The 26,564-nt window shown below is 33.3% G+C and overlaps 1 protein-coding gene across 4 annotated transcripts in view; it reads right to left on the bottom strand.

Moving 5' to 3' along the window:
* XRCC4 (X-ray repair cross complementing 4) overlaps nucleotides 1-26,564 on the bottom strand; it is a gene marked incomplete at its 3' end in the record, with an annotated part of 279,876 nt that overhangs the window by 144,306 nt on the left and 109,006 nt on the right. For all 4 annotated transcript variants that reach the window (XM_082651921.1, XM_082651922.1, XM_082651920.1 and 1 more), the window contains exons 4-6: nucleotides 22,831-22,997; nucleotides 15,484-15,636; nucleotides 14,497-14,594 (exon numbers count right to left, since the gene is read on the bottom strand). In XM_082651921.1, coding sequence (XP_082508047.1) covers nucleotides 14,497-14,594; nucleotides 15,484-15,636; nucleotides 22,831-22,997 — 418 coding nt within the window. The remainder of the gene's footprint in view (nucleotides 1-14,496; nucleotides 14,595-15,483; nucleotides 15,637-22,830; nucleotides 22,998-26,564) is intronic.

Here is a 26,564-nt window from a genome sequence, read left to right as displayed (position 1 = left end):
TAATCTTAGTTAATGCATCTTGTAGTCATCACAATATTTGCCATCATAATGCCTAAGAGTATCATGGTATATGTCAAAGCCTCATATCAAGGCCAGCTCACACACCAAATTTTTTAAAACTTCCCATTTACATTGCAACACCATTCCTAGTTCCCGCCCAATGCCATAAAGCCCACCTCCAATGATAAACAGTGGAGCATTACATCAAGAGACATGGAAAGGATGAACAATAGTGTTTAAATTCTGGAGTAGTTTCTGTTGATTTTAATTATCTTTTGCTGGGATTCAGTTAAGGTGCTAATTTGCACTTGACAAATCCTCTGCAAATCAAGCTGGTCTCTGTTTTTCTGCACCAAGGGAGCTGTAATATTCGGTTGAAACACACAGAATTGCCAGTATTTGGCTATTATTGACACACATAAATCCCATATTGCTAATATAGGGATGGTAAGGTGTATTGTGCCTAAATATATCTTAATCAAAAAAAGAGACTGTAAATGTTTAAGGTAAAGGAAAAAGCAGAATATCATAAAGGGCCTCATGGAAAAGAATGTAGCCAAAACTGATGACCTGAAAAACCAGCATCTAGGGCACCTCAGTTCTGAACATTTTTTTCTTTTTTTTAATGAAGGAAGTTAACCACCAAAGTTTACATGCTATAAATGAAAAATAAAACAATGAAAATTTTTCAATAGTGTTTTTTAAAATAGTGAAATGTAGATATCTATTATGAATGGATGCTCATTAATTATTGGCCAGCATCTAAAACCCTAGATGTGGACTCAACTTTTTAGCAACTGAGCAATGGTGATTTTATTATAGTTATTCTTGAAAATATTATCAATAATTGCTTTTCAAGTGTTGGCTTAGACTAGAGATTAGTTTTACCTCTTTAAAACCTTTATTCAAGTCCCACTTCAGAAAGAAACTTTGGAAGCAGAAAAGTCCCTGGTTTTTGCTCTCGAGTTATTTATAATCAAGATGACATATCTAAAAGTAGTATCACAATGAGATTCAACATGAAACCAACATTTGGTCTACCACATACATTCAAAATTATGAACAACAGACATACTTCATTGCAAAAATTGTTATACATTATTTCAATGATCACAGAACTGAGATTAAATAAAGAACTTTTTAATAAATAAAGTGCAGAGTTGTAAAATATAGATACCCAGTTTCTTTCCTAGGAAATCCCTTGACCAATCCACTTCACCAAGCATGAAGGATTCCTGACAGTGGCATGGAAAATATAACTTTTTCAGGGATGACTCTTAGTTTTGCTTTTTTCCACGTCTAGCCAATAGCCATTCCACCATCCCTTCTTATCTGATTACAGATACACTTTTTGTTCACCTTCCACAGGGGAGCCTTAGGGATGAAGGCTTGACTAGTTAAGCCAATCATTGAAGGTATGTCATTCTCCCTACAAGTGATGGTTTCAGAAAAGGGTTTGTGGCAATTCTTTAAGAAGCCCTGAGAAGAAATGTACATAAACATATGATAGATATGCTGAAGCAATGACAGCCGTCTTGTATTTTACCACATGAAAGAAAAAGCCTGAAGAGAATAGAGTAGAAAGATAGAAAGAACTTGAGTTCTTGATGACAGTGTGGACATACTGAATTATCCAACCATGGAAATTCTTTATGTTCAAACTTGCTATTGAGATAATAAACTCCTTGTTGCTACCTAAAACTGAGTCTTTGTAATACTTGCAGCTGAAATCATCCCAACTGGAAAACAAGCTAATATCTGTTAGATTGTTAGACAACAATCTTGAAAATGCATGTCACAGAGCACAGTATTAACCAGAGAAAAACATATAGATAATTTAAGACAATTACTTCTTAATTATATGAACAGTTTACTACAAACCCATTTAGTATATGACTACAACATGCTTACTACTAGTTTCGGCACTTTTATATCATCAACGGAGAAAAAACACTTTCAAAGTACATTGCATACATCTTTCTTCAGTAAAACAATATGGGGCACACACATAATTGAATTTACTAAACAAATATTTTTTTTAAATTACTACATTTCTTTTAGTTGCAAGACACTGAATGAACTAGGTGCCATGAGGGACCACCACCTTCGAACAGCTAACAACCTAATGGAGAGAAACATATCTTCATAGTAGATTAAAATACCTCCCTAATTGACTCCTGATATAAAAGGGAGATAAGTAAAGAACAAATTAACAAATATTGGAAATATTAATAAACAAAAGTGGATCAGTTGAAAATATTTAGGCTGGAGCACAGAAATCTGAAAGGATTGAAATTATGGAAAAGAACATAAGAAACGTGTGAAACATGGTGAAAACTCTAACATGTGGAAAACTCTAATATCAGTGTAATCGTATTCTCAGAAAGGGAGAAGGGAAAGAACAGGATAGGGTCAATATCTGAAAAATTACCAGCCAATAATTTTCTAAAACTGACAAAAGATGCCAAGCTGCCAATTCAAGAAGCTCTACGACTTCAAGCAGGAAAAATAAAAAGAAGACCACACTTAGGTACATCGGAGAAAACTTGCTAAACACCAGAGCCATAGGATAAAATCAGCAAGAATAAAAAAAAAGACGTTAACTTCATAGGAGCGTCAATATAACTAAGAGCTGACTCGTTTACAAGGAGCAAAAGAAGCCAGAAGACAATGGAGCGGCATCTTCAAAGTGCTGAAGGAAAATCAACTGTCAACCTAGAAATCCATAACAGCAAAAATTCCTTAAAAAACTGAAGGCTTTCACAAAAACCACAACCAAGAGAATTTGTCAAAATCTGAAGTACACTAAAAGAAATATTAAAGGCATTTCTCTAAGTTGAAGAAAAATAATCTGGAATGAAAACAGAAAGCATAGAAAAGAATAAAGAACAAAGTAAAAGGTAAAGATATGGATAAACATAAATGAATATTAACTTTTCAAAGCTACAATAATACTTTATGAGGTCTAGAATATATGACAAATTCAAATACATGTTACAATAATGCAAAATAGTGATGCGGCTAAGCGGTCAAAGTGCCCTAAGTCCTAGCATTATCTAGGAAGTATGAAAGTTAAATTTACACTAGAATGTAATAGGTCAGAGATGTATGTTGCCACCTCTAGAGTAACCACTAAGACAAAGATACAAAAAAAAAAAAGAAGATACAAGAATGCATAATTAACAAGTTAATGCACAATTAACAAGGGGGAAGGTTAAATAATAAACAAATAGTGTCTTAGTAGATCTAAATCTAAATATATAAGTAACTACTTGAACTATAAAGGGAGTAAACAAACCAATTTAAAAGACAAAGATTTTCTGGGTAGATTTAAAAAACAACTATATATTGCTAACAAATGACAGATTTTAAATATATGAAAGGTTGAAAAAAATGGAAAAACATGAAAAAGATAAACCATTGTAAACAGCAAGGAAAAGAAAGTTATAGCTATACTATTATCAGACAAAGACAACTTTAAGGAAAGAAACATTACTAGACATAAGGAGAGTTCATAATGATAAGAAAAAGTCAATTCATCAGAGAGATAAAACAATTCTAAAATTTCTATCCACCAAATAATATATAAACAGCATATAGAATAAGTTTATACTTAGAACTATAAATCTATGTTTTTTTAATGTTCATATGGACATTTGATAGTGTTACTTAATATTTATTTAGCACCTCTTTACCCAAGGCTTTTAAACAAGGACTGAGTATAAATCACCATTCTCCTGCCTTATTTGCTTTGCCATCAAATCATAACACAACTTCCAACAGAGACATGAACATTCCCATTCATCTTAATGGTGCATTAATGTCACCAAGCTATAGCTTTTCTAGTAGAATGTGTGCCCACTCTATTAAGTAAGAAGGAGGTCAAATATTCCATGCTTCCATTTTTAGGAGCCTTAAATTATTTTATAAAAATGAAGGCATCAAATATACTTGAATTGAAAATATGAAATCATACTCACAGAACTCTAAGATTTTAATTAGTGTTCTATTTACTGAACATGAAGAATTTTAGCACAGGAAGCGTTCTCAGAGATGAGCTCTGTGGTTAGATGCCTGTGTTAGAACCTCAGCTCCATAACTTATTAGGCTTGTTACATTGGGCAAGTTCTCTAATCTTTCTGTGCCTCAGTTCTCTCAGCTGTGAAATGGTCATAATCACAGTACACACTTTGTAGGATTGTTATTAGATGTAAATGAAACAATGCATCTAAGAAACCTAGAATAGACTCTGGCACCCATTTATAAGGGCTATGAGTAAAATAACTATGAGTCTGTAGTCGTTGTGGTGGTGGTGATGATGCTACCAGTAATAATGGTAGTGGAACCATAACAGAACAGTAATAGTAATAGAAGTAGATGTAGTCATGGTAGTGGTGGTGGTAGTGGTGATAGTAGTAGCAGTAGTAGTAGTAGTAATGATATGATAGTTATGATAGATAGAAGAACTATTGTGATAGTCTTCATTGTCAGTATAACCACCAACTTCCAGGGGTCACACACTCAAATACTTGCAGAAATCATGCAAGTGATATCAATGAATGAACTAAGCCAGATCTAAGAGAAGTGTTGAGGACTACAGAAAACAGGAAACCTATGCCCTGTTTAAATGCATTCAAATTTATTATTTGAAACACTGATATCACCGAGGAAAAACAAAGTATGAGACCTAGATTGTAACAAGGATCAACAGTTTACAACCTCTGACTTAGTCCAAGTTATGCATTTAAATTTTTTTAAAAATATGGTTGTTAATATAGCTAGTCATTGTGCTTGAAAGTACCCTAAGTTTTTTTTGTTCTGTCATCCCCCAAGTTATAACCCTTCCCCTCTCCCCACAAAATCCTGAGTGCAAATAGGTATATATTTGCAGCTACTATTTCTCAGCATTCTTGAGCGTTACAAGGCTTGAATTTGGCACTTAGGGTCTCAGTTTGAGTATTTCTTTTGCCTACCCTACTTGTAACTGTTCTCTTTCACTGCATCATGCATTCAGACTCTGCTTAGCAAGCCTGCTGATATCCATCCTTCACACATCCCCAGGCCCTCAGAGTTAAGTCGCAGCAAATATCATTGTCAATGCTGGTGGGCTGGCAACATTCCAGAACCTCATCACTGGTAACCTTCTCTATCCTTTTGATCTTAAATATGGCTTATAGGTGATATTGATGAAATGGCTAAAGGAACCAGATGTGCTGTCTGTGGTAGAGATCCCTGTCACAGTCACAGAGAGACGAGAATCCTACATATTACAGTATAGACATTCAGCTGATTTAGAGATTGCTGATGCATTACACCCATTTGTCTTAACAGGGGTTTGCAGTTTTACAGCGCCAGTGAAAATGTTTAGCTTCATTTTTCTCGGTCAAATTGATAAATGTAGTAAAACAGATTTCTGAAATCTGTTTTACTACAATGAATCCAAAAAACAGTGTAACACCTTTTGCGTTTATTAGGTGTTACAATACTCAATTACACCCACAATCATCTACACCCACCCAAAGGTCTCATGACTTACATTAAGAGCTTCATAAAAACTTGGTAGTAAAATCTGACTTCTTTTTCACAATATTCTAAATCTGTTCTAGAGCCACAGAATCAGCCTGAGATGGAAGGTTTCTAAACATTAAGATCAAATAGATCTTACGTGTGTAAAATAGAGATACAATGTGAGTCACATAGAGAATTTTAAATTTCTTATTAGCCTTATTTTAAAAAGTAAAAAATAAACAGATGAAGTTAAAAGTAATATTATATTTAACTAAATATATCTAAAATATTATTTTAATATGTAATATCAAAATTTATTAGACATGTTACATTCTTTTTTCATACTAAATTTTTGAAATCCAGTGTGTGGTTTATCCTTACAGAACATTTCAATTTGGACTAGCCACATTTCCACTGTTCGAAAGCTTCATGTGACTGATGGCTATTTTATTGAACAACGCAGCTCTAGACAAACCTCCAGTCCAATGTTAATAGATGATGACTTAGCTTCTGTCTGAACACTGCTATTTTCTCTTCTTTTCATCTCAATTTCTCATTTATTCTAAGCTTAAGTTTCCTTTTAATGAGTCTTATTCCATCTTTTCTGGTTTAAACTCCGTTCTCCTAGGTCAATGGTTCTGAATCTTTTTTGGAACATGGTCCCCATTGAAAAGATAAAAAGTTTGGGTCCTTGCTCCAGAAAAACGTACATTTCCATTGTTATGAGTTGAATTGTATCCCCACCCCCAGAAAGATATTTTAGAGTCCTAATCCCCAGTACCTAAGAATGTGACCTCACTTGGAGATAGAGTATTTAGAGGTAATAAAGTCATGAGCTCAACTGTGTGGGTCCTAATCCAATATGATTGGTGTTCTTATTAAAAGAAGAAATTTGGACACAGGTATACATAGAGGGAAGATGATGTGAAGAGACACAGGGAGAAGATGGTCATTGACAAGCCAAGGAGAGAATTTTGGAATAGATCCTTCTCCCTCATGGCCCTCAGAAGGAACCAACCCTGCTGACATCTTGATTTCAGACTGCTAGTCTCCAGAACTTTAAGACAATTTATTTCTATTGTATAAGCTACCTAGTTTGTGGTACTTTGTTACAGTAGCCTTAGCAAACTAATACATGCATACATACATATAATTTTACATATAATTCCAAACGGCTCAAAGATCTCCCCACTAAACATTCTTTAAGAACCAGAGGTTGGGCTTCCCTGGTGGAGTCCTGGTTAAGAATCCGCCTGCCAATGCAGGGGACACGGGTTCGAGACCTGGCCCAGGAAGATCCCACATGCTGCGGAGCAACTAAGCCCGTGCGCCACAACTACTGAGCCTGAGCTCTAAAGCCTGCGAGCCACAACTACTGAGCCCACGTGCCACAACTACTGAAGCCTACGTGCCTAGAACCTGTGCTCCACAACAAGAGAAGCCACGACAATGACAAGCCCATGCACTGCAACGAAGAGTAGCCCCCGCTCACCGCAACTAGAGAAAGCCCGCGCACAGCAACGAAGACCCAACACAGCCAAAAATAAATAAATTTATAAAAACAAAACAAAAACAAACAAGAACCAGAGGTTAAGAACTCACTTTGGATTGAACAAATTAAAAAGCATTTATGTAGTGTTTCTGTCACTTATTAACATTAATTATATCAACCAACATTTGTCCTAAGTTCATTCTCAGATCAGGCTTCTTATCACAAGAATGGTAAAATAACATTTTTAAACTGTTCTCAGAATTCCTGCAAGTCACTGCATGTTCTAAGGTTTAATATGATTCTCATGGGTTATGCTACACTTTGAGACTATAACCTTATTTACATGATCTTCTGCTCATGTTTAGTACATGTCCTCTTAAAATTGGGACATACAGAAATATGGGAAAATATTTATTTTCTTTAGATACTTCCCTTTTTCTCACCTAATTCATATACGAGTCAAAACCATATAAAGCAGGGTTTCTCACTTGGGTTCCATAGAATAATAAAGCCCATTTTAAAAGTTCCCAAGGTCTTATAATTTTGCGATCTGTTTCACAATACATTCTATCCTTCATTGTTATGCACACTAACATATTAAAGACTAGGAGAGATTATGCAGGAAAGAAAAAAATTGTTTAAGTTAAATAAGTGACCACATAGTTTTTTCTCACATATGTATTACCCATTGACACATCATGTAGATGACTACTTATGTCAAGTTGCCATACTCTGTAAAATCCTAGTCATACATACTTGGAGAAAGATGGTATAAATGTAGCCACAGAGCAGGCTAACCTCACGTTATTTAGATTCACTGGCCCAACCCAGTTAGCCACTGTTGGCAAGATCATTACTGCCACCAACAACACTGTTGGATGTGGGTATCACCTTCCACTGATAATTAAGTGAGACCGATTTGGTCCAGGCATAACAGTTTCCAGTCCTCATGGCCTCCCAGGTCCTGACAGAACTCCATACCTATCAAGTTCAGGAAACAGAGGATGGGGGAACAGGAACAATAGTAGCTGGGGCAAGAACTCCACAGACTCCCAATACTTACCTAAATTTCAGTAATTTTTTTAAGCATAAATACTTCTAATATTGCTGTTTGCTTTTTGCTCACTTCCAGAGCAATGAAGTATATGTTTATTTCTTTTTTGACAATTTTAGATACATAATTACCTTTGGAGGAGAGATTCTGCCAACCTTCTCATCACCCATAGCCAGAGACAAATATTCTTAACAGTATTTATTTTTGTCTCTCCAAGAACATAAAAAAATATAGAAATAGTTGCCTAGGAGGTTATATCAAAGTTATATTTTAATAGTGGGGTATAGAGAAGTTATCACAAATTTGCTAAGTACCTTTGGGACATTTGAGAGTTCTCAGGTAAATAAAATACTAAGTCAAAATCTAAAGCAATTAATATACACAGGGAGTGAGATAAGTCATACAGAGAAAGACAAATACTGTATGATCTCACTTATATGTGGAATCTAAAAAAGCCGAACTCATAAAAACAGAGTGGAATGATGGTTACTGGGGGCTGGGGGTGGGGAAATTGGGGAGTTGTTTAAGGGTACAAACTTGCAACTAGTAGATCAATAAATCCTGCAGATCTAATGCACAGCAGAATGATTGCAGTCAATAATACTGTATTATAAACTTCAAAGTTGCTAAGAGACTTGATCTTAAGTGTTCTCACCACAAAAAAGAAATGATAAATATGTGATGTGATAGAGGTGTTAGCTAACTCTTCGGTGGTAATCACACTGCAATTATAAATGTACCAAATCAACACATTGTACACCTTACACAATGTTATATGTCAATTATATCTTAATTTAAAAAAATATACAGAGGGATGACCTCAATAGAAATATGTACATTCTGGAATTTTCTCCACAAGCTTTACATCATAAAGCCTAGCTTGTTTAATCTAATGATATTGACTACCTCTATGGAAAATTTATGTATAAATAGGATCTTTCTTCTCTTTAGAAGAAAAAAATGTTCTCATTATTCTATTGCATGAGTGGCAGTCTCTTTAGTGCTAGCAAAGTCCCAAGGGTTTTTACAATACCTCAAAAAGAAATGTGCAAATGTGGGCAATCTATTGTTACAGAAGGCAAATACTTTCTCATTCTTTTCTCCTGTGTGGCCAACAGTAATGTACTTAACATTACTAGGCCTCTGTTTCCTCATCTGAAAAATGATGGGCTTGTACTAGAAGATCTAGAACTATATTAGATCTAGATTTCTCAAATATATGCCATCATTTCTCTGCAACGTTGCTTATGTATAAGAGCCCATGATCGCTAGGAAAGACACTCAAATTGCTTTTCCAGTTTTGTGATAGGTTCTACTAAATCAAGCTTTTACTTAGAATTTATAAACAAATGTGCCTATGATAAACAAGCTGGATAATATTAAGGGCATCGTCTGTGATTCCAAAGCTGAATTCTGAGTAATCTCTTTGGCAGGACATGCTGTTATCCCCTCTGTGAGTAGACATTCAGTGTTCAAAGCAACGAGCTCTTTGATACTTTGAAATTTTGGATTCTGTTCTATTTTTAAAAGCTACTATATCAGTATTCATCAACTGTTTGACATGGCCATTCATTTATATTCAAAAAGGCTATTCTATAATTACCCTTCCTTTCAGGAAGCCTACCAACTAAGAGAAGCCTGAATTACTGATAGCAGTTATACAGGGACCTTCCTGTTGGTTAAGAAGGAGGACTAATTAAACTAATGCGCTAAATCTCGGGCTAATAATTATGCAGAAAAGTGGTAAGAAAGCTTATTTTATCAGTTTTTAGTGGTTGTGCACCTTTAATATGAAGCTAAGAAGGCTAAAACATTCTAGAATAAGTATATTTCTTATTTGAACTTTTGGTAAGGCTGATTTAATTGTTCTCTAAATGTTATAAATCTGTCAACTTCTGATAGAAATAACTATAATTTTAAAATACTGGTTATTCATTAAAATAATTTTAAATAATATTAAAAATAATTAATGACACATTAAAATAAGTCCTCTTGTGGTGGCTAAGTAGGAGCCAATTAACCATATCTTTTCAAAATGCTTCACATAAAGATCCTATTTCTATAAAATAAACCCAATTTTTCCCTAAATATTCACATGCATTTTGAATTCTGTTAAGACTAAGAAGTGCTTTGTAATAATTGCCAAAATTCTTAGAACATTCATATAAATTTAAAAATTGTTTTCACATAATTCTACTTTTATTGCAGTATCAAAATGGTTATGAAACAATATAAAAATCTGCATAATCCTAAGTTATTTCTTAGGTTAGATCAGCTATTGTTGGGGCAAATGAAAGGCCACTTGCATGCACTGCTGCTTAGTAGCCTTTTGTCACTAAAATGCTATACCAATTACACTTATATCTCTGTATATTTTGGTGAGGTTCTGTTATTCAGTGGACCTAGCTCAACTTGAAGTTTCTCCACAGCAATGGACCTCAGGTATTACCTTGAACTGTAACTAAAGAAACAGAGGATTTCCTGTAGAGAAGGTTGTTTAATAATATCTATAATAACCCAATACGTTTCCACTGAATTAAAAAACAAAAACAACTTTGGAGGTAGGAGGAGTCCAGACTAATCAGGAAATCCTTAAAGCCACAAGGAGTTAATACCAACTAGATGAGAATGAAAGTGACCCATCCTCCTTTGTAATCCAGGAATTGAGCTATAAACAGGGAACACAGCAACTAGTTTATCTATCATAATCTTAATCTGAAACAAAGTGAGTATCTATGAACTCTAGGGCTTTAGTATTCAGTCACAGTTTAGGAAATAAAATCTGTAAAACAAGTGCTACCTCTCTAGAAATTCTGGAAATTAAGACATAGAGAAAGCAAATCTTACTAGAGAAAAACATAAAATGTAGTCGTGGGGTGGTATCGACTGTGATGTTCAAGCTTTAGAATACTTCAGAGATCTACTTTTAGCTAATAAACTGTTAGTGAATACTTTAAAGGTTTTTCTTAAACCTTTGAAGATGGTGTAGTACATATGAACATGATGTCACTTATTGGATTGAACTACTTGTCATTAGTTATTTCCTCAACAATCCTAACGATGAGGGAAATTTAAAAACTTTGGAGGAAAAAAGTAATAAAACAGATTGCTTATTCATAAAAATGTTACCTATCAGTTTCCTACAAACTATAATATTCCTTCCCTACTTCTGGGTATATGCATAAAAATTGTTTAGTGGTTCCACAATATTCATTCTAATCTTTTACTTGAATGAATACTGTGGAATCACTAAATGATTCTGGGCTCACTAAACCTCTTCATCATGCAGGAATGAGGTAATAATGTAAACAACTCATGAGGAAATCTGGTGATTTTAATAATTAATGATGAAAATATATTTATATAATAAAAATTACTATCAAGTTACAGATCTAGCCATTTAAAGAAATGGCTTTCTGAAAGATAAATGTATTAAATCCCATCGATTTGTTTTCCTCTAGTTTTTATTGTACAGAAAGCACACATGAACCCGCAGTATCTAAAATAAATTCATGTATTTACTTGTACTCTAAGAAGTTATTGTCAAGACAGCAGAATAAGGAAGAAATTCTCACTGCTGTACCCCAAACACATAGTAGTAATATATAAAATACCAAAAGACTAAACTGTGATTAAAAAAAAAAAAATCTCATGGACTAAGAATATATTTTGTCACCATAAAAGAATAGATTATAGAATCTGGTAAATTATGAGGCTGATTTTGTTGTTTAACATATATTTTTCCTCAGATCTATGGAATCTAGTGCTTAATGCAAAATTAAGCATTTTAGATCTAAGATTCACTTTTTTTTCCTTTAGCAAACCAGTTTCATGAACACTTCTTGCTGAAGCAGAGAGAAAAGAATAGTTAAAACTTCTAATAAAAATGCTCTTAATTCTTGACATAGAAAACTTGCCAAAAGCAAGTTAAATGCAAAAAAAAAAAAAAAATTAGAATCAGAGACCTATGGTCAAATATGTTGTGAACTAGATATGAGTTAAAGAAAAAATTCCATGTAAAATATAGAAAAAATACGCAATGACTTAAACATTTTTGAAGAGAAATTTTGCCAAATTTAAGAGTACAATTATAACGTAAAGCTTTGCTTAAAAGAGACAACACATAAAGGACCCCATTCTCATATACCCATGTTTAACCGTATACTTTCTCTTCAAAAATAATTTTCATCTACATCAAAGTTTCGTGAGATACTCTGAATAGGGAACAAAATCAAAGGCCATTGTGTTTAATAAAAATTCAGAATGTTCAAATTGGAAAGAGTACAGATTCTCTTTCTTTGTGAGCTTTCAATTACATCTGATTATTTTAAAAAAGGATTTCATTTTAAATGGGCCACAAATGTAAACCAAGCATAGCCTCCAAATGAAATTTTACTCTCACGTGCAAAATGAGAGTCTGTGTATGACTGACCCAATTCAAATCTAATTAGAATCAGATTAATCAATCAACTAATTTAATCAACAACAGAACGTTTCCATGAATGTAATTAGACACTTTCCTGTATCTTTGTTCATTTATTCTACCTTCTTTCCTGTCATTAGGGGAAGTGCCCATGCTCCTAGCTAAATGAATCCTGCCGTTTGTGCATCTGATCCCATCTTATCTACTTAGAGACAGTATTCTAGCAATTCTTACCTCTGTCTACTGCCTGGACATTTTTTTCTCTCTCCTTACGTACTCCCATCAGTATGCAAACATGGCAGTATTTCTCTCATCTAAGAGAAAAAAAAAACCCTCTTGACCTCACTTCCCCATCGAGCTCTTGACCTGGGTCTTTCCTTTTTTTTTTTTTACAGTAAAACTTGTTAAAAGCATTGCTTATATTTGCTATCTCTTCTCCAATTCTCTCTTCTCATTCTTTTTGAGGCTCCTATTCTATTCCCCACCATTCCACTGAAAATGTTTTATTAAGAGCCCCAATAACATTTATATTGCTAAATACAGCAGTCAGTGCTCATCCTCATCTTCCTTGACCAATGTGCAGCATTCAACTCAGCTGATCAGTCTCCTCCTTGAAACACTTTGTCGACTTGGCTTTCAGGATACCACACCTACAATATTTGCTGCTCCCTCAGTCTTCTGCATTGGTCTCCTCATCTTCCTGACCTCTGCACACTCAAGTGTATCAGGGCTGAGTCCCTGGACCACTGCTCTTTTCGGTCTTCTCAAACTCCCTTGAGATCTCAGCCAGCTCTAAATACCATCTTATTTGTCAGCAGGAGCCCTCCCCCAAAGTCCCAATTTGTATATCCATCTCTCTACTCAATATCTCAGAATTAATGTTTCCAAAACTGAGTTCCAGCCCTTCCCCTCGCAGTCTCCCCCACCTTGCTAGGTCAACTGCATCTTTCAATAGTTCATTCCAAAAAGCTTACCATCACCGCTGTCTTTCTCTGATGACCCATACCCACTTCATCAGCAAATCCTGCTGCCTCTAAACATTTCTAGAATCTGCCCTTTGTTTACCACCTTCATTACTTTCACTCTCGTCTAAGGCCCTCTCATCCTTCAATCACTGTTGAACTAGTTTTCTGTCTATCTTCTGCACTTATCATCCTATATTCTCAACACAACAGATTAATCCTGTTAAAACTTAAATCACATCATGCCACTTGACTAGTTAAAATTCTGTAACAGTTTCCAGTATCACTCAAATTGAAAACTGAAATCCATACAATGGCCTAGAAGACCTTACACATTATCTGGCCTCTTTGACCTTATCTCCTAATACTCCCTATCTTCATCTTTCCACTTTATGCATACTGCTCTCCATGCTATTACTTGAACACATCAGGCAAACTTCCACATCAGGGCGTTTGTACTTAACTGCTTTTTCTGCTTTCCCACAGGTAGACTTAAACCTTTTCACCGAGGTCTTTTCTGGTGCCTTAGCTAAAATCACAACCCTCATCCCTATTCCCACCCTGACATTTTTTATCATCCTTCCCTGGTTTATTTTTCTCCTCAGCATTTATCACTAACATACTTTAATTTACTCATCTTGTTATTGTCTGTTTCCCTGGCTAGAATTTAAACTCCACGAAAGAGGAAATTTTTGTGTTTTGCTCTCTACTGCACAGAAGAGTTCCTGGTACATATTTGACATGAAGACATATCTTGCTTATCGTTTATGCATCTTTGTTTAATGAGGAATAGTATACCTTGATGTACATGTGTGTGTGTATGTATATACATGTGCATGCTTGCTTGTTTTGTTGTTGCCAATGAGTTACTGGATTTTATAATAAATATGAATTTTTAACATTAAGTAGTTGAGGTTTTAGACTAAAAACCCTAAAGAATGTGTGTAGAAAAAATTATTTTTATAACATTTTTCTTTAAGGTTTATTATCATAATAAGTAATAAATAATAAGCCCAAGTGAGATGTTCAACAAAGGAAATAAATGTATTTACTTTACCTGGACTGGGATTAGGTGGGATTTCACTTTCCTCATCAGTACTTTCATCATAGATTGCATCTCTGTCAGTAGTCATTTCAGAACATGTTGGAGTTTCCCTAGAAACAGAGAGAGGCAGACTTATAAATTATTGGTTCATTCCTGGCTAGGTATCAAATTCACCAGTAAGTAATTATAGAAAATATCCCTGGAAAAACATTATAATTAAACAAATATATATTGAAATAGATATAATTAAGATGAAAGCACTTTAAAGACTATATGTTAACTCTCTTAAGAACAAGTTTCTCTTCTACCTTATATAAATGTGGTTTAGTTCTCACTATAATTAATTCTTGAGTCAGTTTATTATCATTTATTATTTATCTATCAAATCACAATACTATTCTTCTAAATTACCTTCTGTGGGTCACAGAGTAATCAGTACTTTACTGATCTCAAAGCAGTTCTGCCTTTCATTTGGTCTCCCCAAAACTCTGAGATGGGTACCTTTATTCTTATTACGAAGATATCCAAGTAAGGCACAGAGAGTTTAAGGATTGTCCAAGCCATACCACAGTCATAAGTCACCTATGATTCTTCCTTAAAAATCAAGTACATATTCACACTTAGAGTCACCTGATTCTAAAATTAAGCATTGCTTAGACATCGAGATTACAAATGTGTGCCCAACTCTATGGTTCTGCAGAAGATGAAAGCTTTTAATTAATATATTTCTTAGTGATGCCTAAGAATTAAACTAGTATTATTTAGGTAAATCTCATGCCAGTTTTATGATTTAAGTCTAGGTGTGACAGTTGGGCAGGCATGGAGAGATCATGTTGAGTATTCTCTAGTCCACTGCATCTAACAACCAGAGCATCCAACCCCAGACTATCAAATGATCTCATATTACTAAAAAGTTGGCATCTAACTTTCATTAAGTTTGGGAAGAAATTGCACTAAAATGTCTGCATCTGCCATCCCAAAACAGAAAGGTCAAAATACCTTTTATGCTCGATGTTCTTTTCCAGTTCTTGAACTTCATTTAACAATTTATTTAAGCTTCTGATCTTTGCTTTCTTCTCATTCAGCACCAGAATGAACCGTTTATAAAGATCAGTCTCCAAAGCTTCCTTAGCACTCACACATTTTTCAAATCTAAAATATAAACAAACAAATAAATAAATCATGCAGGTTTTGTTTTAGTATTCAATCTAATACTGAAGACAATTTCAAGAAAGTTTTTCAAGAAAAATACAATTAAAACCATTTAAACATGTTTTCATTGATTTAAAGTTTTATATAGGTAAACAAATAATTAGAACTTACTGTTCATTAGCGTTTGTAGTTTACATACTGAGAAAAGGATAGAAATTGGAAACTGACAGCAAAAAAGCTTTTAAAACATCTAAATGCCTAAATGTAATAACTTATTCACATCTATGGTTTATTTCCAAAGCACATATTTGTGGGAGAAATTTCAAACAAGAGTAACTATAGCCTATGTTTCTTGTACTTTGTTAATATTACTATAATAGCAACCATGATCTTGTTTTGTGATTAAGTGATTTACTTAATCAGTTCTCCCCAAATAGATTATGAACTGCTCCACAACAAGAACATGACATACCCAGTTGTATCTTATAACCCAGCAAACACACACACACACATACATATATTTATCCAACTTGAAATTTCCAAGGAGATTAATGAAACAGCAAATGTGAAACACTATACATTTTAAAGTTTAGATATATAAGACAAAACATAAAATTCTCTATCATTTATAATTCTTCCTACAATGTTCAAATGAGCTAACAAGAGACTGTACTAATTTTAATCTCTCAGATATATATAAAATAAAGAAGGCAAACTAGCAGAGGTTGTATATACTTGATATGTGCATACACACACACCATGAATAAACCTCTATTTTAAAGATTCAAATATAAATTATTTCATGTAATATATTCTTTTAAAAGGAGTTTAGCTCTGCCTGGTTTTCTCTTTACCATACTGTTAATTATACTTGTTGTTCTATACAGGTATTCTAGTATTTTCATTATATATATTATTTAACTATATATATTTTTCAGTGAAATAGAAACAAAAATGTCAAAATTTGATATACACGTCCTTATACTTTCAAGAGACTACCTAGCTAGAAATGCAAAGAATTAGGGCCTCTCATGGGATGAAAGGGAACATATGGCATTATATTTTCTGGGACCAATTACAGCAGTCTTATACCATAGTCATTGCCAAGGCTGTGAACTCCGTAAGGGCAGAGAGCATGTATGTTTTATTGGCTGCTTTATCCTCTGTGCCTAGCATAGTGTTTGGCAGTCAACAGATGTTGAATAGCTATTTATTAGATAAATGAATGAAGTGAGCAAGTTAATATGGACATCTTATGAAGAAATGTAAAACCAGTGATTCTGAATATTATATTTTTCACTCCTTTAATAGCTATTCACTATTGTAACAGTAATATTTTTCATCTTCTTCAAGCTTCTAAAAAATTGTGATATTTAAGTGATGCACATAATGGTACAGCTAAAAGAGTTTAGGAATAGAAAGGAAGAAAATAAATGAAAGAGCGTAGGGATGCTTATGTTTTATAAAGAGGGAATCAATTACATTGCCTAAAAGGCTAATGGATTTAAAAATAAATAAATGTGACCAAAAGATGCATGAAAGTAAAATTAAAATGAAACCTGGGATGTGGGTCAGGGGAGAAAAACAAGACCAGGGGAAGTGATCAAAATTCCTCATCTTATAGCAGGGAGCACACAAGTAAATCTTAAATTTCAGAACATTAAGAAGCAGAGTGAATAAGTATATGTAGCAAATCACCAAAAGAATGAAAATAGAAATTCTAAAAATTAATTACCTCCAAGGGTAGGCTAAGGATAGAGGATTTTTAATTTCATACTCATCTGTACTTGATGAACATTTTATACAGGCTTAACTTTAATTTAAAAAATTGTTTATCCACTTGCAAAAAAAACTGTGATAAATATTAATATAGCAGTACCTCTATCATAAGCAAAGCTCTCTGAGAAAGAAGTACTCCAAAAGGTGTGGGGAAAAAAACAGAGCCAAAGTTGAGGAGAAGCTGCCAATATTGATGGCTTATTTTAAGCTGGGATATGTTACTGCATTTATATTTCAGATGCAAAGTGTTTGTAAACATTATATTCTTATTTTCTTGTACTATTTTCCAATGTAACACAAGTTTAAAAGATAACTAGAGGGCTTCCCTGGTGGCGCAGTGGTTGAGAGTCCGCCTGCCGATGCAGAAGACGCGGGTTCGTGCCCCGGTCCGGGAGGATCCCTCATGCCGAGGAGCGGCTGGGCCCATGGGCCGTGGCCGCTGGGCCTGTGCGTCCGGAGCCTGTGCTCCGCGGCGGGAGAGGCCACAGCAGTGAGAGGCCCGCGTACCGCAAAAAAAAAAAAAAAAAAAGATAACTAGAACATACACCTGAGTGTACAATAATAAAATACTTTAAACATATACAAAGTAAAAATCAGTTATAAAAATTTACAATAAAAATCTTGTATAATAATTCAATATGTAAATCCATAACTATAGTAACCAATTAGTAACTTATCTGATTTAAAGGCATATTTAATTTCTATATAAATCAATAATTCTTGATTGAAAGATTATGTGTACTTATCAACTATCAAGCAAATTTCCAAACCTTTATTAAAATTAACATTTGGTATAACTCATGAATTAAAAATAGATATCAAAATGAAATATATCTTTTTTGTCTAAAGAATATTATTAATCTAAATAGATAGTGTCACGGCTACACTGTCAAAGGTAACAACATTTCTGTGATAGGAAAGCAAACTCAGTAGAATGCATGGCATTCTGTGAGTTAACCTTGCTTGGTTTTAGCAAAGCTTTAGGATTTTGTTACAACCAAACCTCTAATCATTAAACTGAATAACACTTCCTAGACAAAGCTGGGGAGTGGGGGTTGGCTAGGAAATAGTATTATTGTGAATAGTTTCAGGATATGAATTTACTCTTGATTATTAATGATTAACAAATTCAGAGAACTCTATCTTTTTATTTAATATTCAGTAACTAACAGGTACATACCATCCTCCCATCACATTTGTAATGCCATTCCTCCCTTACAGCATTATGATGTTACTATGCCTTCCATATTATTGATACTTGCCTCTTGCCAACCCTCCACATCAAGAACTGAACAGGTATTAGTAAGTGAGACATACGGGATTCATTCCTAAGTTTAGCAATACTAAAGGAGAACTCACATACAACCAGATCAGACCACAGCTGGTCCAAGGATCATCTCTAAAGCAAAGCTCAAACCTGATGAAACCATAAATAACATCAAACGGGAAAGGCCTAATGATGCTTTATCCTTTTAACAGTGACTGGGACAACAGAACAATAAAGTTTAATTAGCAGCCTAGGACTGAGGTATCTAGGAACTCAGACCAAATGACAGTACTTAAAAAAAAAAAAACACACTAAACTAAAAGAGTAAAAACTAAATATGGAAAACACTGAATATTCAAATAAAATATTTCTGGATGGGAAAACAAAGAATTTAAGAATAAATGTCAAAAAAAAACAACAAAAATGAGAGCAGAAACAAGGTAATTTCATGGAGAAATAACATCCAAAATAAGAGAGTAAATGATAACCCAAAATAAAACAACAGCTATGTAAATGTGAACATGTGATACTTAGAAACAGTGCAGTAATCCTTGTATTTACAGCTCTGATCAAATTTATATCCAGGTCAGGGTTGTGCAGCAAAAGAAAATCTTCACAGAGTTCAGAGGACAAAGAATGCTAAAAAGAAATGGAAAAGCAAGCAGTGGTAAAGAGATTTAATAAGCCTCTAAGTACTGAAGAAGATGGTAAACAGCTGTTCCTCATCCTTTCTGATGACAGAACAAGAGGAAATGGCCTTCAGTACACCATGAAGGACTCAGATTACCAATAGATGGAAGGAAGAATTTTCTGCCTGTGACTGTTCTTAAACAATGTAATGGGCTACCAACAGGAGTTGAAGATATCTCTTGAGGTCTTTAAAAATTGGACTAAATTCATCTGGCTATAATGTGATCCTAGCTTGAAGGCAGAGAGATGAAGTAGAAGAGCTTTCAAGGTCTCTTCTATTCTAATGATTCCATGAGTGTCAACCCAATTCAAAATGCTGAAAACTGCCTTCAATTATAGGTTTAATAACTATAACTCAGAGTAAAGCTAGAGAGTTTCTAACTTGATGTCTGAGTGCAAACAAAAGACCTATTCAGTAACGTGGAACTTGAGAGTTGTTATTTGAAACTAAATAGGAAAAACCAGTGAAATAAATATAGCTAATGACCTAAGGATTTACATACAATATTTCTAATGTCTTCTCCTTTATCTAAACTATACAGAATTAAATTAATCCAGTAATGTCACTTGTTTAAAATGGAGCTAAGACTGCAATTATTAAATAGCAAATAAAAGAATAACAGCAAATATATATGTTAAAAGTCTACACGTTAAAGCTCATTCTTTTTACTCTTACTGTAATTCCTCACTCCTTACTCAAACCTTATTTCTCCACTGTCATCCCAAATGGAAACAGCTTTAGATTTGGCTCTGATTATAATAATGATACATATTTAAATACAAAAATATATGCAAAAAATACTCCCAAGAAGTAAAGGAAAATTTAATTCACAATTCCAGACACACACTATTATCATTTAATTTTCTCTTTCTAGATACTCTCTATCTGAAGACATATTTTACCAAAAAAAATGAGATACTCTTCATATTTTTGGAAGTTCACATTTTGCCTCAACACATCATAAACATTTTCCATGGTATAAGCATCATGTATATGATTGCTTTTTGCTCATATAATATCCTAGTGTGTATTAAATATATTTCAGACCTATCTACCATAGCTTCTAAGGGAATTCTCAGCACCTATTTTGTGACCCACACCCCCACTCTCCCAGGCACACATAGTCTTGAAAAACGATAAGGAAGAAATGATTGGATCATGAATGGACACTGATATAAGACTAATCCGAAGCAGCACAGAAACTGAACTGTGACCAGGCCTAATGAGAAGACCTCAACTCTACTATCTATGTGGTCAGTTACCTAACTCAGTATGTTTGTATCCTATTTCTAATCTCTCTAAAGACTCTTGATCAGTACTACTGCCTTACGGAAGCAGGAGCTGTAAATCCTTTGCTCATTTCCCAGTGTACTAAGGCTCTGGAGAGGGAACACTTCAGGAAATACTGCTTGACCATGACCAAGGTGTATTTACAGCTCTTTAAAATGGCCACTTTCTGTGTGATAGGAAAGAAAACCAAATTTGGAAAATAGATAAATCTACTAATCCAACATCTAGAATACAACCAAGAGCCTAGAATTCTCTGGAGTGGACTTTGTTTCCTCTGTTTGAAGGGCCACTCCAAAGGCACACATCTTCAATTCCTGAAGAAGATATGTGATCCAGTATTTACAAAAAAAAAAAGAATAGCTAGAGCATAATAAGACTGGTGATAAGCTACATGGCTATGCTTTTGATCAAATAGGTAACTTTTTGCCACAATAACACAAAAGAATTTTCTGGGTAATTCCGAAACAGCAAATCAAGCATCCGTGGGGCACATATTATATATACCCTCATACGCTGTTTTACAGCACAAGGTATATTTGTCTCCACTGTCTCATCTTTGTTCCCTGCTGCTTTCCATCCTATGGCAGTGGTGTTGAATACTGATGAGGTAATACCTCTTTCAACCTCTTGCAGACATTTTAAAGCAATTTGCTCAAGTACCAAGTACCCAGTCTGCATTTTTGTGGGCAATTTGTGAATCAAATTTCCGATCATCCTGAGGGTATTTTGAGTTTTTAATATAATGGCTTATCACGACCAGGGTATGTCTCATTTCATTTGATTTATTTTGTATATAAAATAGAAAAACACACTCAAACTACTGATATGAGCCCCAAAACATGCTTTCTAGAACAAATATTTGGTATTAATTCATAAGAACATGAATTTTAAAGAGAAAGAGAAACGTTAAATTATTTTTCTGTATGGTTTCCTAACATTTATATAATTTTGATTTGGTCTAATTACTTTATATAATTGGAGATAAAAATTAATTCAGAACTAAAAGAAAACAAGATATTTTATTAATATAATAAATGAGAGCCAAATAGAACCAAGTTTTAGGTGATAGGTGTTAAGTTGATGCCTTGCATTAATTAATAAATATAAGTAAATGTATAGAAACAATATCCTCTAGTCAACCTCATTTTCACATACATATATTGACGATGAAAAAACCCTTCACGTTTTTCATGCACTCCCCCATATACTTACTAATGTCCATAAAGAACAATCTTAGTGAGTGCCCTAAAAAGATTCTAAATTGGATAAATGTTCTTATGTTTTAGAGCAACTGGTTTGAATGAAAGATAAAAAATCTACTTTACATACTGGATGTAATAATAATTATTATTATTTTATATATTCTACATAATTATTTCAAATGCTGCAATGTATATATATACAAATGCATGCATATTATATTAATATATCTTTATAGAGATACAAATATTCACAACATATATTTTATTTCCTTCAAACATCTTTTACATAATAGAGTAATACAGGCTACACACTGGACCAGCCTAGGTTATGATATAGTTGAGAAAAATGCATAATTGAGAAGATAGGTCACTTTCTTCTTCATCGTTTAAAAGATAAGGAGCAAAATCAGGAAAATAAAGGCTTTTCAATGTCTTATCCAGTAGTAACAATTACTTCTTTTTAAAATGCTGATAGTATGAATTTTCAATCAATCAGCAAAAATAAGTCTTTATTAGGAACCAAAACACAAACTTCACCTGAAATAGATGCCATTCATAAAAAGATTCCAAATAAGGAATCAACTATGCTTATTTATATTTCATGTCTTTTTTATTCATTATTAATCTTATAATTTGAAGTCAATTAATCCTTATAAACATCAACTTCCTAAACTTTGATTAATATTAATGAGTTCTGATTCTCATTGTCCAATTACTCCTTATTGTTATTAGTTTGCTGGGGCCACCAAATACTAAGGACCTAAAAGTGTTAATGTACTCATATAATGTATAATAATGACCAATAATTTAGTTTAATCACATTAAGTAAAGGTACAATTAATGACAGATTTCATTTTAAATATATGCTAGTCTACATATATTATAAATGTATAAATCATTAACTTACAGCTACAATGATATAAAGAGCTTAGTGTTTTTATGATATAAGCACATTATGCACACACCGTCCTTGGACATCATTCCAGTCTCTCAGAAGCCTTTCATTTTCTTTCTGTAGGTGCTCATTTTTGGCTTGGTTTTCTGCAATGGTGTCCAGGCAACGACAAATAAGTTCTCTAATGACCTCAGCTGGGTTTGCAACTTTCTCTAGATTGAAGGAACCAAGTCTGAACTAGGATGAAAGGAAAACATGATTAGCTTTGGGGGAGAATATCAAGATTGAGTGGCCCAGTTTTAAATACACATATTTTCTTCTGAGGGGAAAAAAGTTTAAGATTTAAATATAGCTCACTTACCAGATATAAATACAATGAACAAAATTACTGGGCAACTTCCTACTTTCTTACTAAAGCTTATCAGATAAATCAACATATAACCTAAGAATAATTCTTTTTAAGTGGTAAGTCATTCTCCCACCTGCTAGCAGAAAAGAAAACAACATAAATACCATATAAGCATACTACCATCTGTTTGCTACTACCTAATTTAAGTCACTATGCTCAGAATAAGGAAAGAAATTATACATGAAGACTCTTTTTTTTTTTTTGGCCATGTGGCATGCATGCAGGATCTTAGTTCCCTGACCAGGGATCAAACCCGTGCCCCCTGCAGTGGAAGCGCAGAGTCTTAACCACTGGACTGCCAGGGAAGTCCCTACATGAAGATTCTTAACTCTGGTTTCTGTTAGTACTGATAGTAAAATCAAATAACTGACAGAAGCTACCTGTGAAGAAAGAGAAAAATTTTTGTAATACCTAAGAAAAATATAGGGTTTTAAAAAACAGATAAAGGAGTAATGACTGTTACCAGGTTTATCAAAAACCAACAATTTATTACTATAAATTATAAATAATAATGTCACATGTCAAACTTGAGTACTTTTGCATAAAGGTAAGACATAAAAATATCTTAATTCCTCTGTTAGAGGGCACTACAAAATAAAACCGTGTAATAAAATTTTATTATAGTTAAGGAATTCTGAAAGGAACACAGGCTCTCCTCATTTGGTAGATAAAGATACTGAAACACAATGATTTACTAATAACTATAATATCCTTATTATTAAAATTAGAATTATTGTAACTAAAATAAGCTTTTAAATGACAATTATAATTATATAGCCACCATACCTTACAATTGAAGTATAACTCAAGCATAGCACAAATACAAATTAATCTAATCATCACTAAAATGGAACTGTTATATCCATTTTATAGATTAGTAAAGTGAGGTTCAGAGTAGTTATCTAATATACTGAAGGAATAAAATCAAGATCCTACTATACTATCCTGTTACACTGTTTCCTGACATAAATGAGTATGGTAAACAAACAAGTAAGAGGAAGAATTAGGTTCAGAACCTACACATAATTCTGAAGAGAGATTTTAAAGACATTAAGTAGGTAGCAAAATTGAGGGTACAAAAGGGTTTTTTTGGTTTTGTGTTGTTGTTTGTCTCCTGGATCAGTAATTTCTATTATGGCATTCACTAATAGGAATATTTCTAAAGTGTCTTGCCTGTAAAGGAGTATTTCTATAAATATGTTACATACAGATTGAGAAATATTTAATAGTGATTGATAATTCTGAGACAAATCACTGTTAGTTGATTTACAAATAAAACTAAAAGTCACTACAGTAAAAATCCAATGTTTGCAATCTGAGTGGCAATTTATAAAACATTTCAGTTAATTCCTATAATTTAGAATCATTTAGTTGTTTAACCCCACAGAGTAAACTTTTCTGGATGAATTATGTTTACCAATTTATTTTAAATTTTCAGATCGAAAACACAGGTAGATATTTTACTTAATATTTTAGAAACCCTGTGAAAAGACCTAAACACTGACAATTCCTAGGTGTTGAAAAACATTTATATATACTTGCTTAAAATGTAAAGGAAAACAAAAGATATTTATATTCTTGTATTATAGGCACACTTTAGAGGACTGAATAGTACTGGTTTAGTCACAAAGAAATTGAGTATGTATTTGTGTATTTTTTTTTTGAAATCCAAGGAGGTCACAATGTCTTCTTAATCCTTTAATTTGTTTTATCTGTTTTATCTCACCTCTTTCTCTTTCTTAACAAAAGAATGGGAATCAGATTAAGAAAAATTGTCCTTTATTTCAATATTTCAATGAGTACATCCAGTTGTGTAGATAGATATATAAAACCTAAATTAGAGCTTAATTCTAATTTTAATAGTAAAATTATTATTTTAAAATAGTATAATTATTATTATTAAACCTTTACCCAAAAAAGACTTGGAAAAATTCTAAGAATTTTGAAATTATTTCAGACTATTTGTCACATCTGATTTATTTCTCTTATACTTAGAATCAAATGGCCAAAAACATTTGCATATAAGTGCATATAATGAGTCCATTTAACAAGTATATAAGTTTAAATAGGAAAGTTTTATCTATGTAAAGAATATATAAATTGAAAGTAAATTTGAGCACTAACCTTTTAAAGCTTCTCTTATGCAAACAAACATACAAAAATTAAGATTAGCTGTAGAATATTACTTCTTTGAGTCCATGCAGAAGAAAAATTAAGCTTATTTTATTTTTAGACAATAGATTACATTATCAGTAAAACATAAACCCACACTGTGATTTTGTATTCTCGCATTATCACAATTGTCAGGAAGCTTTGACTAAGATAGACATTTTTAGAAAGAAAAGAGTTTTTCATCACTTGGAAGTTTCAAAAATGACAAATGGATAATGATCCATTATCCATTTCAAAGTGTGATATTCAGGATCACACGCTGATCCTGAATACAGTAATCAGTAAAATACAAATGCACAGATAAACACAAGTCTAGCCTCCTAACATTCTATTTTAGATGGCAAAAGAAAAAGGGAACAATTTTAAATCACTAATAACAAGAAACTTTTTTCAAAATATCATTCAAATCCTTACATCCAAAATTCCAAAGGAGAATTCTTAAATTTCTTCTTGGCTATTTAGTATAGAATAAACTTAAAATGTCATTTCTTCTTAAGAGTAGGCAAGTATTTTTCAGTTTCTATTTTTTCTAATTATATTCACTAGTTTGGGGTCCTTTAACAGGCGTGAACATCTGTTATTCCAAACAATAAAAATAATCAAGAAGTATTTAAAACTCAATCCAAGAAAAATATTTAACTTGAGATATTCTGCTTATTTTGTAGAAAAATTCTGGAATGTATGAGAGAGTGAGTCTGCTGGACCATCCTGTCTGTATACACATGGTTCAGAGCCAAGGCAGGAAGTACCCTTCCACTCTCACTACCTCTGTTCCAGCCTGTCTACCTCATAGATGCAAGGGACCACACGCGCATGTGAACTGGACTTAGAGAAGGGCCTCAAATCAGGCCTAATGAATTGAGAAGCATGAAATATTTCTGTGCTCTAACTCTATATTCAGCCCATCTTTATACCATCCCTCAAATGAAGTGGCAACTTTAGAAAAGTATTGTTTTTAAAACTAGCAAATTCCAACAAAAGTTACACTGTATGTTTTTGTCAATTTAAAAATCTTTTGCTTTAGTTTTTTGTTGGACATGTAAGGCTATTAACACAGATGTTCTTTATTAGTTCTGTAATTTCAAAATAATCTGCAATATGAAATCAGGACTTCAAATGGTACACCAGAGTCAGAAACCACAAATTAAAGACATTTTGAAAGTATATCTCTTCTTTAGAGACATGGGCAAAAAAATTTCTCTTTTGTAGTTAGTTCTCAAGAT

The sequence above is a fragment of the Grampus griseus genome, assembly GCF_964374135.1.
Source record: "Grampus griseus genome assembly, chromosome: 3".
In the NCBI taxonomy this organism is placed as follows: domain Eukaryota; kingdom Metazoa; phylum Chordata; class Mammalia; order Artiodactyla; family Delphinidae; genus Grampus; species Grampus griseus.
The sequence above is the reverse complement of the archived record's forward strand: the minus strand, read 5'-3'. Positions and strand labels throughout refer to the sequence as shown.